The sequence below is a fragment of the Carcharhinus amblyrhynchos genome, chromosome 6, assembly GCF_965287045.1.
Source record: "Carcharhinus amblyrhynchos chromosome 6, sCarAmb.v2.hapA, whole genome shotgun sequence".
Lineage (NCBI taxonomy): Eukaryota > Metazoa > Chordata > Chondrichthyes > Carcharhiniformes > Carcharhinidae > Carcharhinus > Carcharhinus amblyrhynchos.
The window spans coordinates 41,820,266-41,832,302 of record NC_137329.1 but is presented as its reverse complement, the minus strand read 5'-3'; the positions used below and the strand labels follow the sequence as shown (position 1 = coordinate 41,832,302).

General features: G+C 41.0%; 1 protein-coding gene across 10 annotated transcripts in view; it reads right to left on the bottom strand.

Moving 5' to 3' along the window:
* Positions 1 to 12,037, bottom strand: part of tnnt3a (troponin T type 3a (skeletal, fast)) — a 37,984-nt gene that overhangs the window by 8,015 nt on the left and 17,932 nt on the right. For all 10 annotated transcript variants that reach the window (XM_080190309.1, XM_080190311.1, XM_080190304.1 and 7 more), the window contains 7 exons: positions 11,194 to 11,215; positions 8,698 to 8,743; positions 7,581 to 7,697; positions 6,876 to 6,953; positions 5,748 to 5,861; positions 4,219 to 4,328; positions 2,746 to 2,836 (listed from right to left, as the gene is read on the bottom strand). In XM_080190309.1, coding sequence (XP_080046435.1) covers positions 2,746 to 2,836; positions 4,219 to 4,328; positions 5,748 to 5,861; positions 6,876 to 6,953; positions 7,581 to 7,697; positions 8,698 to 8,743; positions 11,194 to 11,198 — 561 coding nt within the window. In that variant the 5' untranslated portion in view covers positions 11,199 to 11,215. The remainder of the gene's footprint in view (positions 1 to 2,745; positions 2,837 to 4,218; positions 4,329 to 5,747; positions 5,862 to 6,875; positions 6,954 to 7,580; positions 7,698 to 8,697; positions 8,744 to 11,193; positions 11,216 to 12,037) is intronic.

Here is a 12,037-nt window from a genome sequence, read left to right as displayed (position 1 = left end):
AAGATCATGGCTGATCTGAAGTGGATCCACTTTCCCGCTTTCTCCCATAACCCTTAATTCCCTTGTCTATCAGAAACCTATCTACCCATGACTTAAATATATTCAGCGAGGTAGCCTCCACCACTTCAATGGGCAGAGAGTTCCAGAGACTCACCACCCTTTGAGTGAAGAAGTTCCTCCTCAACTCCAATCTGAACTGCCCCCCCCTTATCTTGAGGCTGTGCACTCCAGTTCTGCTGTCCTTTCTATGCGGGAAGAATCTCTCTACCTCTACCCTATCCATCCCCTTCATTATCTTATATGTCTCTATAAGATCCCCCCTCAGCCTTCTAAATTCCAATGAGTACAGACCCAGTCTATTCAATCTCTCCTCATAAGCTAAGCCCCTCATCTCCAGTATCAGCCTAGTGAACCTTCTCTGCACTCCCTCCAAGGCCAATATATCCTTCCGCAGCTGCGGCGACCAAAACTGCACACGGTACTCCAGCTGCGGCCTCACCTGTACCCTGTACAGTTGCAGCAAGACCTCCCTGCTTTTATATTCTATCCCCCTCGCTATAAAGGCCAACATTCCATTCGCCTTCTTGATCACCTGCTGCACCTGCAGATTGGGTTTTTGTGACTCGTGCACAAGGACCCCCAGGTCCCTCTGCACCGTAGCATGCTGCAGCTTTTCGTCTTTTAAATATTAATCCCTCCTACTATTATTTCTACCAAAGTGGATAACCTCACATTTGCTAACATTATACTCCATCTGCCAGGGCTTCGCCCACTCACTCAGCCTATCCAGATCTCTCTGCAGACTTTCCACACCTTCCACGCAATTTGCTTTTCCACTCATCCTCGTGTATTTGCTTTGCAGAAACAAGCTTGAAGGGCTCAATGGCCTTTCTTCAATTCACACTTTTTTAACATGCGAACATGTGTTTCTGACCAACAAAGAATTCTCTGCTAAACACGTGATATGCTGATTACTAGACATATTAGAACATGCCATTGCAATTGCTGACAATCCACATTTGGAAAGTTATGAAACATGGATCTGGAGAAGGATGGAGCAGGTCAGTTGGAGAGAACACAAGAACAATAAAGAAATTCTCAGGATGGTGGAAGAAGAAAGATTGTTAATGAATGTCAACAAGAAATGGCAGCAAGGTTGGATTGGCCATATACTAAGTCAAGGGAATTTGCTGAAGGAGGCAATCGAGGGGAGAATAGAAGGCTGTTGACCAAAAGAGTGGAAAAGAATGATGATGTTAAACAACCTGAAATTGAAAGTGGAAGTCTCCTACAAGCCATATAAGAGGAAAGAGGAAGACTGCAGGCATGGAGAAATAGGCAGAGGGTCTGCTCTTAGGCAAATCACTGCTCCAGTAATCAAGAACAGTTTGCTCTTCAAGAAGTTTGAAAATATAGTAGTTAATCAATTGTATTTCATTCCCTTTTAAAACAGGATTACTGTGGTCCATTAAAGATGTTTTATAGTTTAACTTACTGCTTTTTGAAACGTTATTAACTGCTAGATCTGAAATGGAGAAATGACGATGAAAAGTTCAGTAACATTACTGGTATCCATGCAAAACGCAATTTCTGGCAGCACTGTAACAATTCTAGAAGATATCTTTTCTCAGCCCTGTATTTATGCACAGTGATCTCAACTCCATCTACCATGATTCACAACAGACATAAAGTAAAAGCATTCACTTAATATTGTTCCTCAAAACTTGAAAATGTTTCACATTACTCTGTTATAGTAATATGTATACAGCTCTAAGGATCTACAATAACGCATGTCAGAAATTAAACACCAATTCATTGTTAACTGATTAATCCTAATTTCTTGTGTTTAATAGAAATGGGAGCAAGTGATTGTATTTATTATCAAAAGTTGATTAACTATACAGGAGAAATTATGTCATCTATACATTATAGCGCTGACTCTGCACTCCTGATCTCCCAGCTAACTGGAAACCAAAGGAATTCTAAACCTCTTCAAGGGCTTGGAGGCTTGGAGTTACTAATCAAGAATCAATGAAGTAAATCTTTATACATGAAGCAAAGAGTCTGTTGTGTAGTGTAAATCAATTAGCATTTGTATGGATCCGTGTTACAAACTGTCAAGAGTCACAAAACCAAAATCATGTAGTCGGACCTGAAAACAGAAAATATTGAAAACACTCAGTAGATCTTGCAGCATCTGTGGAGAGAAGCAGTTGTTAACCATTCAGCAAGGTGACCCTTCCTCAGAACTAGGAGTGCCATTGGGAATACTTTGGGCAATAGCTCAGAGACATTGAGGCAACATATCCTCTGAGGACCATAAGTGAATCTGAGCACTACAGGTATAGATTAAAATAACTGTATTTAAAAATATTGAAGCACAAATTATTGAGTGGAAATACATTCATTCCAACTGAAGTATGCATTCTTCATCCAATTGCACTGGAAATTGAAGAGTATATTTCAAGCATTGAATTGAGCTGACAATCTGAGAACAAGCTACAAGAGGGACCGAGTGAAATATATAGGTGATGTGTTCAACTAAATTCCAATTTAGTGTTTTCGCTTTTAACACACGTAAGTGCAATGCCTATCTCATAGTGAAAAGTTTTAAAAAGTCTGTTATAGTATTTAGTATCAACAATGTACATCGAAACAAGGAGGAACTGTATCTTTCATCATCTCCATGAGTAATTTTTTAAAATGATTAACTTTAATGAACCAGCTCACAAATTGGGTACATACCTCATACTTCTGCCTCTTCAGTTTCTCACCCATATCAAATTTTTCAGATTCTAGGTGGCACAGCCATTCGTGGAGTTCCTTGGCTTTTTCCCTGATTGTTTAAAAAAGCAAGGTATTGGTTTTACATTGGTAACTTCAAACAGAGCTTGGTATTGGAAGGACAGAATGGAGGGAAATTAGATCGGGCCCCAGGCCTCAACTACATTTACATATGAGGGAGGAGCAAATTGCAGTGGAGTAAAAGGGAAATCAAGCTTTTAGGATTAGGAATGCAGCAGGAGGCATCATTGCCCAGTTGTCCTCTACTTTCCATCCCTACATCACACAAATTCTGGTGGTTTCAAAGAGCAAAATCCATTTCAAGATGTTTCAAAGTAAGGCCGATCTGAGGGATAAACCCTGAGTTTGTTAATATCAGAGACAAAAAAAATCAGAATTGGAGGCTGAATAAGAAAGTTTGAAATTGAAAAGGATAATCATAGAATCCCTACAGTGCAGAAGGAGTACATTTGGCTCATGGAGCCTACAGTGACAACAATCCCACCCAGATCCTATTCCCATAACCGCGCACATTTATCCTGCTAAACCTCTGACACTAATGGGCAGTTTAGCACATCTTTGGAGTGTGGGAGAAAACTGAAACACCTGGAGGAAACCCACACAGATAAAGGGAGAATGTGCAAACTCTACACAGTGACCTGAGTCAGGAACTGAACCCGGTTCCTGGCACTGCAAGGTAGCAGTGCTAATCACTGCAACAACATGCCATCCACAATCATAAAATCTACTCCTTTTGCAGACCATGCAAGACCTCAGGTTGAATACCCCTGCACTATGGCCCCAAATGTCTCCCATCACACATGCCAATATCTCTATACTTTCTTTCCTAATGCCTCTAAATTTGGTAGAGAATTGAGGTAAAGTGGATAACTCTTTCAGAGACCCAGCATATCTGTGAGGAACCACTTCCTGTGCTGTAAAATGCAATGATTTTTGTGATGAATGCCCTTTAAGGGCATTAAAACAGAAAAGGGTCACCTGGCTTAGGGGACCAATTGCAAGTCAGAGTGGGTAATTACCTCAGGGGGACACATAGAGGACTAAATGCAGTCATTTGGCTGCTGTACTGTTCTTCTTATCAGTAAATCCTTTTGTGTTTCTAATGAAATCTGTGAAAGTGGATCTTCATAATCACACAGTCCATAAAATGAGGATCCACTATTGTCTTTCTGAATATATATAAATCTTGTTTCATTTTTAAAGATACAAACTGATTGAGAACTAACTAATTATGATGGTGGTCTTGGGAATGCAAACAATTAAGTTATGCAAAAGCTGAGTTCAGTGAAAATCTTTGTCCAAAACTTAACACATTTTCCTTTAATATGGTCATTAACTTCTTTAAAGTGCAAGTACGAAAGAGAGGGATGCATTCATCAAACATTAAACAGTGACACGTTTGTAAGTACTCACTTAAGCTTGTCTTCATTAAGATGGTCAATGTTGAGTGGCTTGCGCCTCTCTGCTAGGATTTTCCTCTTCTTTTCCCTTTCAGTCTGCTTCTTGCCTCTCTTCTGGTCAGCCTGATTTTACAATCAAATTTAAATGTAAGAAAATCAATTTGACTTTTAATTTTAAAATTTAGGGATGCACGAGTGAGTTTACAGTTCTACCAATTTTTCAACGAGTTTATTCGAGCCAATTTCTACTTTCCAGAATTGCCTGGTATTTTCAGCTTCAGCATTCCTTGTGCATGCTGTTAGTATATGTCAACATGTTATTTGTTTTAATAGTCAGAATATTGTTGTTTGGGCAAGTGTGTAATATGAGCCTAATCATTTTGTTCTGACATGCTATGTGGGTGTCACTGATAAAGCCAGCATTTTTTGGTCATTCCTAATTAGCCTTGAACTGAGTGGCTTACTAGACCATTTCAGAAGATAATTAAGAGTTAAGGACATTGCTTTGGGTTTGGAGTCAAATATAGGCCAAACTAGGTAAGGATAGCAGATTTCTTTCCCTGTAGGGATATTAGTGAACCAGATAAGTTTTTAATGAAAATCGACAACTATTTCATGGTTACTATTACTATGATTAGACCCTAATTAGAGATCATAAAATCCTTATAGTACAGAAGGAGGCCAATAGGCTCACTGGGCGGGATTTTACAGCCTTGCTCGGGCAAGACCAGAAATTCCTGCTGGAGGTCAACAGAGATTTCTGTTGTTGGACCCTCATTCGCACCGATTCCATGGCAGGCGAGGTGGTAGAGTTCTGGCCATTGTATCTGCATTGACTCTCCAACAGAACATCTTACCCAGGCCCAAGCACCATAAATCCACGTATTTATCCCACTAATCCCCCGAACCTACACATCTCGGGACCTAAGACAGGCAATTTACTACGGCCAATCAATCTAACCTGCACATCTTTGTTCTGTGAGAGGAAACCAGAGCACCCAGAGGAAGCCCACGCAGACACGGGGAGTATATGCAAACTCCACACTGTTTGTTACCCAAAGTCGGAATTGAACATGGAGCCCTTGGTGCTGTGAGACAGCAGTGCTAACCACTGTGCCACTGTACTGCCAGATTTTGTTAACTTAATTTACATTCCACCAGCTACCATGTTTCCAGAGCATTAGTCTGGGCCTCTGGATTACTAGTCCAGTGACATTGGCGCTCACAGCTATCCCCAGTATGTACCAAGGATGCTAGGTTTATGGGTTATGTTTATGCTTTTCAGCTAAGATAGGGAGCACCAAGAGACACATCTCCTGATCATAGTCAATAATGGAGCCCATGAATGAACACATCCACCTTTTAGGCTATCCCAATTTAAAAATGGAGCCAATATTCAGCTCCATTCCTTGCCTGAGCTTTGGACAGCCGCAGTGTAACCAAAGTAGGGGCTGTGACCTCAACATTCCCCATGTGACAGGAGGCAATGTGGGGCCTATATTATCATGAATTCACACGTTGACACATATGCTGGCATTTTACCCTGGCAAGGTAGCTGCTGTATTGAGCACCCATGCTGGTTAGAGCCTTCTTCTTCTTGGCATCATCATCAGCCCTCCTCCTGGCATCATCCTCCTCCCGTCTAGCTTTTTCCTCCTATTGAATGAATAAGAGATTATGAAATATGATGGGCAAGAAATTGAGGTTAGCACAGAACCGGAGACATATCAAATTTTCAAACTCAAGGGCTGGGATTCTCTGCCCCAGTTTTCGGTGGTTGGGAAAGCTACTGGGGGTCAGAGAATCCAATAGAGTCCCCGAGATAGCATCTACACCGACGAGATTTCTCTTTCCCCTTGTTATCACCTTGCTGGGGCTACACACCGCTTTTCCCGCCCAAGTTGACAGTTAGATCAAAGAATGATAAACTTCCACCCCAAGTGGGACAAAGAAACTTGCATTTATTCACATTTCATCACTCAGATAAGTTCCAAAGTCATTCACAGAGAATCATAGAATCCCTGCAGTGCAGAAGGAGGCAATTTGGCCCATTGAGTCTGAAGTGACCACAATCCCACCCAGGCCCTATTCCCATAACCCCATGAATTTACCCTAGCTAGTCCTCCTGACACTAAGGGGCAATTTAGCATGGTCAATCCACGTAACCCGCACATCTTTGGACTGTGGGAGGAAACCGGAGCACCTGGAGGAAACCCACATAGATACCCTATGTGGAGAATGTGCACCCTAGGGGAGAACATGCAGACTCCACACAGACAGTGATCCAAACCAGGAGTCAGACTTGGGTCCCTGGCGCTATGAGGCAGCAGTGCTAACCACTGTGCCACTGTGAATCAGTTAAAAGTGCATTCTGACACGTCTTAGGTTTTGCAGATGAAAAACATTCATTTGAGGGAAGCATCAGGTAACAGCTAATGCTCTTAAAACAATGATCCACAATGTGTCTTAGCAGGGCAGAGAGATGGTGGGGGAATGAGTTTGCAACTTCTTATCGATGATAAATCTCATCTCTAACATTATCCCAGTTTTGACAGCTGTGGTTTCACCTTGTTACATTTTTTGACATGTCTGAGTTTGCGCCTTTATTTTGTATCAGTAGGGTTGATGAAAAGCTGAACAAGTCAAACCCACTATTGTTGAGTGACTTACCGCCTGCCTGGCCTGACGCTCCTTCTCCTTTTCAGCGCGAATTCTTTGCTGTTCAGCTCTTTCAGCTCTACGCTTCTCCTGTGGAGTGCAGAAAAAAATATGTAAAGGGTGGCAGTGTGTTTGCCTTGTTTAGAATCATAGAATCCCTACAGTGCAGAAGGAGGCCATGCAGCCCAGCGAGCCTGCACTGACAACTATCCCACCCAAGTCCTATCTCTGTAACCCTATGTATTTACCCTGCTAGTCCCCCTGACACTAAGGGGCAACTTAGCATGGCCAATCAACCTAACCCACATATCTTTTAGAGTGTGGGAGGAAACCGGAGTATCCGGAGGAAATCTACACAGACACGAGAAGAACATGCAGACACCACACAGACAGTGATCCGAGAGCAGAGTTGAACCCGGGTCCCTGATATGGTAAGGCAGCAGCGCTAACCATGGTGCCCCCATGTCCACGGTCAATTCATATAGGTTCAGAAGTAAGTGATATCTCATTACAGTGAGCATAGCTCCATCATTGTTACTAGTCAGAATGTATCTTTACTGTTGCAATGCACAGCAGCAGCACAACTCTACTGTGCACAGTGACACAGCTGACTTAGCAAAATACCATGGATTCAGTCTGAGATGATAATTACAGTATGGGGGTGACACACCTTGGTCAGGATTCAATTTGTTGTTTTAATATTCATGTAACACTCACAATCCTCTCTTTCAGGGCAATCAGTTCCTCTTCCTCCTTCTTCCTATTCTCAAAATGAAGGTCAATCAGGGCTTGCAGCTCAACCAGATCTTTGTTCTGCCGCTTCTTCTGGATGTCCTGAACATTACACAAACACAGAAGCATCAGAGTAGTAGAAGAAATATCATATCCATAGCTAGTTCATACAGCACAAGTGAACAGATTCATACAAATCAGGAGGACACAGCGCCAGCGAGGGTAAACTATGATTTCACCCAACTGATATTCCTCTGCTAAATACAATAAGGTTTGAGTCAGAGGCAGCATCCTAAATAATGCAGATGTAAAAGGAATCATACTGAGTGCAAGTTGTGACTGAGCAACTGTGATAGCTGTATTATATTAAATAAACACTAATCAAACAGGATAAGGACACCTTGAACCAGGTATGCATCTGACATAATTCAAAATTCACAGATCAATGTGCCATCAAAGCAATTTTTTGGAAATAAGGCAACAATTTCCTGCTGGTTTTGCAGACCCTGATAACATTTCTTGGTACATGAGCCATTAATTTACAAGTATCTGCTGATCTAAGGAAACATCCATCAGTAGTTTTCTCTACTTGGACTAAGCAAATGGCTAATTATACCAAATGTACCGCAGTAATGGTCTTAACCACACAGTCATGGTTAAATTCATTCCCCCCACCCCCTTATCTTAGTATCTTTTCTGGGAATGCACTTTGTGATATGATTGAATGGTACATCCAGAAGCAGCTGTGATCGCTATATGATTATATGGTGCACTGATGTTAATTTTCTGGTCCCACACATAAAAGCATTGCCACTTAAATAAGTTCTAGAGAATTGCCAGTGCCTCTGGAACCTTGTACGATTTTCAGTACCTCTCTATGGGAACAGAAAAAGAGACTACTTTGGGAAAAGAGAAAAATAGCAAAAGTTCTGGATTAACTTCCTCATTGAATCCTACTTGGAATAGAAATGACCATCATTAATGATTTTACAATTGTTACTAACTTTGATCTTACATATTAAAGAACGAAAGCTCATGAAGCCACCAACAAAAAACATGCTTATTGAACAATAAATAGTCTGTTTGATAACTCTGTACTCACATCAAAGTCAACTTTCTCTCCCTCTGGGATTTTGGGAGCAGACATTCTGTAATAATGGAACAAGAATTAATGACAGCTAGAACTGTAAACAGGTTGTGATAGTTTTTGGAGCTTTCTCTGTGAATTGCTTCTTCACTCTGATGAAGGCTGTGTGCACTCTGGGAAATGAAACATTTTCAATTTCAATACCCTAATCGCTATCTCTACTGCTCTGCATCACGTATCCGCCTCCACAATTTTTTTTCAGTTAAAGACACTGCAGCAATTTTCACTCTAAACATTGGTGGATATATTGGTGGATTATCCACCCATTACACTGTCCTTTCCAGGGCCATTCTTTTTCCACAGTTGCCACAACGGACTATCATCACCACTACTTAAAAGCTCTTGTTGCACCTTGCACTGTTGTAATGATCCTGGTCAGCTCTTTCCTGTTCCCCATAGTAGCGTGGTAACCCCAATAAACTCTCATGACCCGTGTCAGTTGTCTAGACTGCTCACTTCCCTCTCATTCCCCAATCTTCCCATGGCAAGCTGACCAGGGGAAGGTAACAAAAAGGGAAAGTGAATACAGCAAAGTAGAAGAATGGATAAAATTTAGCACCTCTTGCCCTCCAAGCATTGAGTCACACTCAATGGAAACATGCATCAGAGAATTAGGGTTAGTTCCTTTGAACAAAAGTTCAAATTAGAGAGAATGGGATCCCTGAATTACCCTGGACAAACAACTTAGAAAGAGATATCTACAAATGACAAGAGAAAGGAACACAAGTTAGAGAACAGCAACAGAGAGAATGCAACAAACAAAAGATGGATGACAAAGAAATAAGGGACAAGAAGGGAAGAAGAAACACATGGGCAGAAAAAAAGCAATAGAAAGACAGAAATGGAAGTGGAGGAGAGGGAAAGAACCAGGATAGAACAGAGGTGGGACAAATGGATCGAAAGGGGGTAAATACAGAAGGATAAGGCAGGCAGAAGGGAAGGAGAGAACCACATGGGAAGAAGAATGAGAAGGAAATTAGGAATAGAGAAACACACACACAGACACACAGAAAGAAAGGTCAGGGAGGGGAACAGAAAATTTAGAAAATAGCACACATGATGAGGGAGTCAAAAGAGAAAAACATGACAGAACAGGAGAGACAGGCAGAAAAGGAGAGAAATAGAAAGACAGTGAAGGTGAGAGAAAAAGAGATGCACAGAGGAAAAGCTGGAGGGAAGTAGATGGGAATTCATGAAAAAAAAGAAATGGGGAACAAGACACAACTTGGAAAGGCATGGACAGGAAAAGAACAATATTTATCATCAGGGATACCATGTTGCACAAGTTGAAAATATTGACATAGCAATGAACAATGATACATGTTGTCACAATGTTTTTGGCATGTTTTTCTATCAATGGAAAGCAAGGTATATGGATAGAAAGTTTGCAAGCTCTGCAAGATTTGCAATAACGTATACAGATTACATTATTTATTCAGTCAGCTTTTTTAAATATACATTCCCATACAGATCACAGGGTAATGCCATGACCCTAAATGCCAAAAAAAAACTGCATTTGATGGCAATGTGGGCTGTCAAATTAGAGCTACAATTTTGTCATTCTATCTGCAACCTGCAACTTTTGAGAATGGTGCAAATAATCTAGCCTCTATCTCTATTCATCCCATAGTCAGGCTGGGAGCTTAGCTCTAAGAGCAGAATCCATAGACAGAAACTGGAAACACTGAAACTGATTGCTTATAGGAGCAAATTTTACACTCACATTGTCTTCTTTTGGATTGTATCGTACAAAAACAAGGGAATGATGCAGCATCCATTCCCCCCATTGTGCCTGTACTGGCCCTTTGAAATTCCTACCCAATTTATTCTGTTCTTTCTCCATCACCTTGTAAATGTTTTCATTTTGAGTAAGAGTACGCTTCCACCACCCTCTCACACGGATCTTAACTGGCCACATAAAAATGTTTACTCATCTGCCTCCTATATGGGGCAATCGTCTTAAATCTGCATCCTCTGATTACCTATCCTCCTGCCCATTACAGTATCATTGTTCCACTAACCTTTTACTGGGATTGCCAAATCTGAACAGCAATTTATACATGGATCACTCTCCGTCATCTACTAATCTGCTGCAGTACAGAATATTCAACTTCTAACATTCCAGTCCCACAATGGTTGCATTTGTAGCCAGAAGTTTCTCCATAGAATTAGACAGGAGTGCAAAACAATGCATTTTATAGTTTTGCAAAACAATTTAGGTGCTAGGACAACACCACCTGCAGGTGAGTTTCTCTTTGCTTTCTCCTATTGGGAAAGAAAAAGGAGCAGAGGAAAAATGATAAAACCCAGGCTCAATTAATATTCTGCTCCTCAGCGAGTTATGACTGGAGTCCCAGAGCCAAACAAAGCAATGGAGCTGATGAAAGCCTTTGGCGAATTAACATTTTAGAAGTGTTCCTGTGTTAAATAAATCTTCAAATCGCTACTCACTTCATCCTTGGCTTTTCCTCCTCTGTAGTAAAACAAAACAAAACAAAAAATAAAAATGAAATTAGCCATTTCATACAAAATTAAAGACAAAGTACCACATAAATGACATCAAAATATTGTAGCTTTTTTTTCTGGAAAAAAAAGTACAATCTGCCACATTACAGGTTAAATTTTTTTTTTCCCTGAAGGTGTTGACTCCATGTTAGGAACGGTTCTACAGGTGGTGGTCATTGTTCAGTATCTCATTCAAATGTGCATTATTCCTATGTGATCATTTATCAGTGAATTGAACCAGGGCAGGACTTACTCAGTTAATGGTAGGACATTGGGGAGAGTTACAGAACAAAGAACATCGTGTAAACACCTTCTTGAAAGTGAAGTCACAGATGGACAGAGTGATGAAGAAGGCATTCAGCATGCTTGGTTTCATCGGTCAGAACATTGAATACAGGAGTTGGGATGTCTAGTTGAAGTTGTACATGACATTGGTAAAGCCATACATGGAATCCTGTGTAGTTCTGGTCACCCTATTATAGAAAGGATATTATTCAACTAGAAAGAGTGCAGGAAAGATTTACTAGGGTTCTACCGGGACTTGATGGTTTGAGTTATAAGGAGAGGCTGGATAGACTGGGAAGTTTTTCTCTGGAGTGTAGAAGGCTGAGGGGTGATCTTATAGAGATCTTTTAAAATAATGAGGGGCACAGATCAGCTAGATAGTCAATATCTTTTCCCAAAGGTAGGGGAGTCTAAAAGTACAGGGCATTGGGTTAAGGTAAGAGGGGGGAGATACAAAAATGTCCAGAAGGGCAATTTTTTCACACAGAGGCTGTGGTGAGTGTCT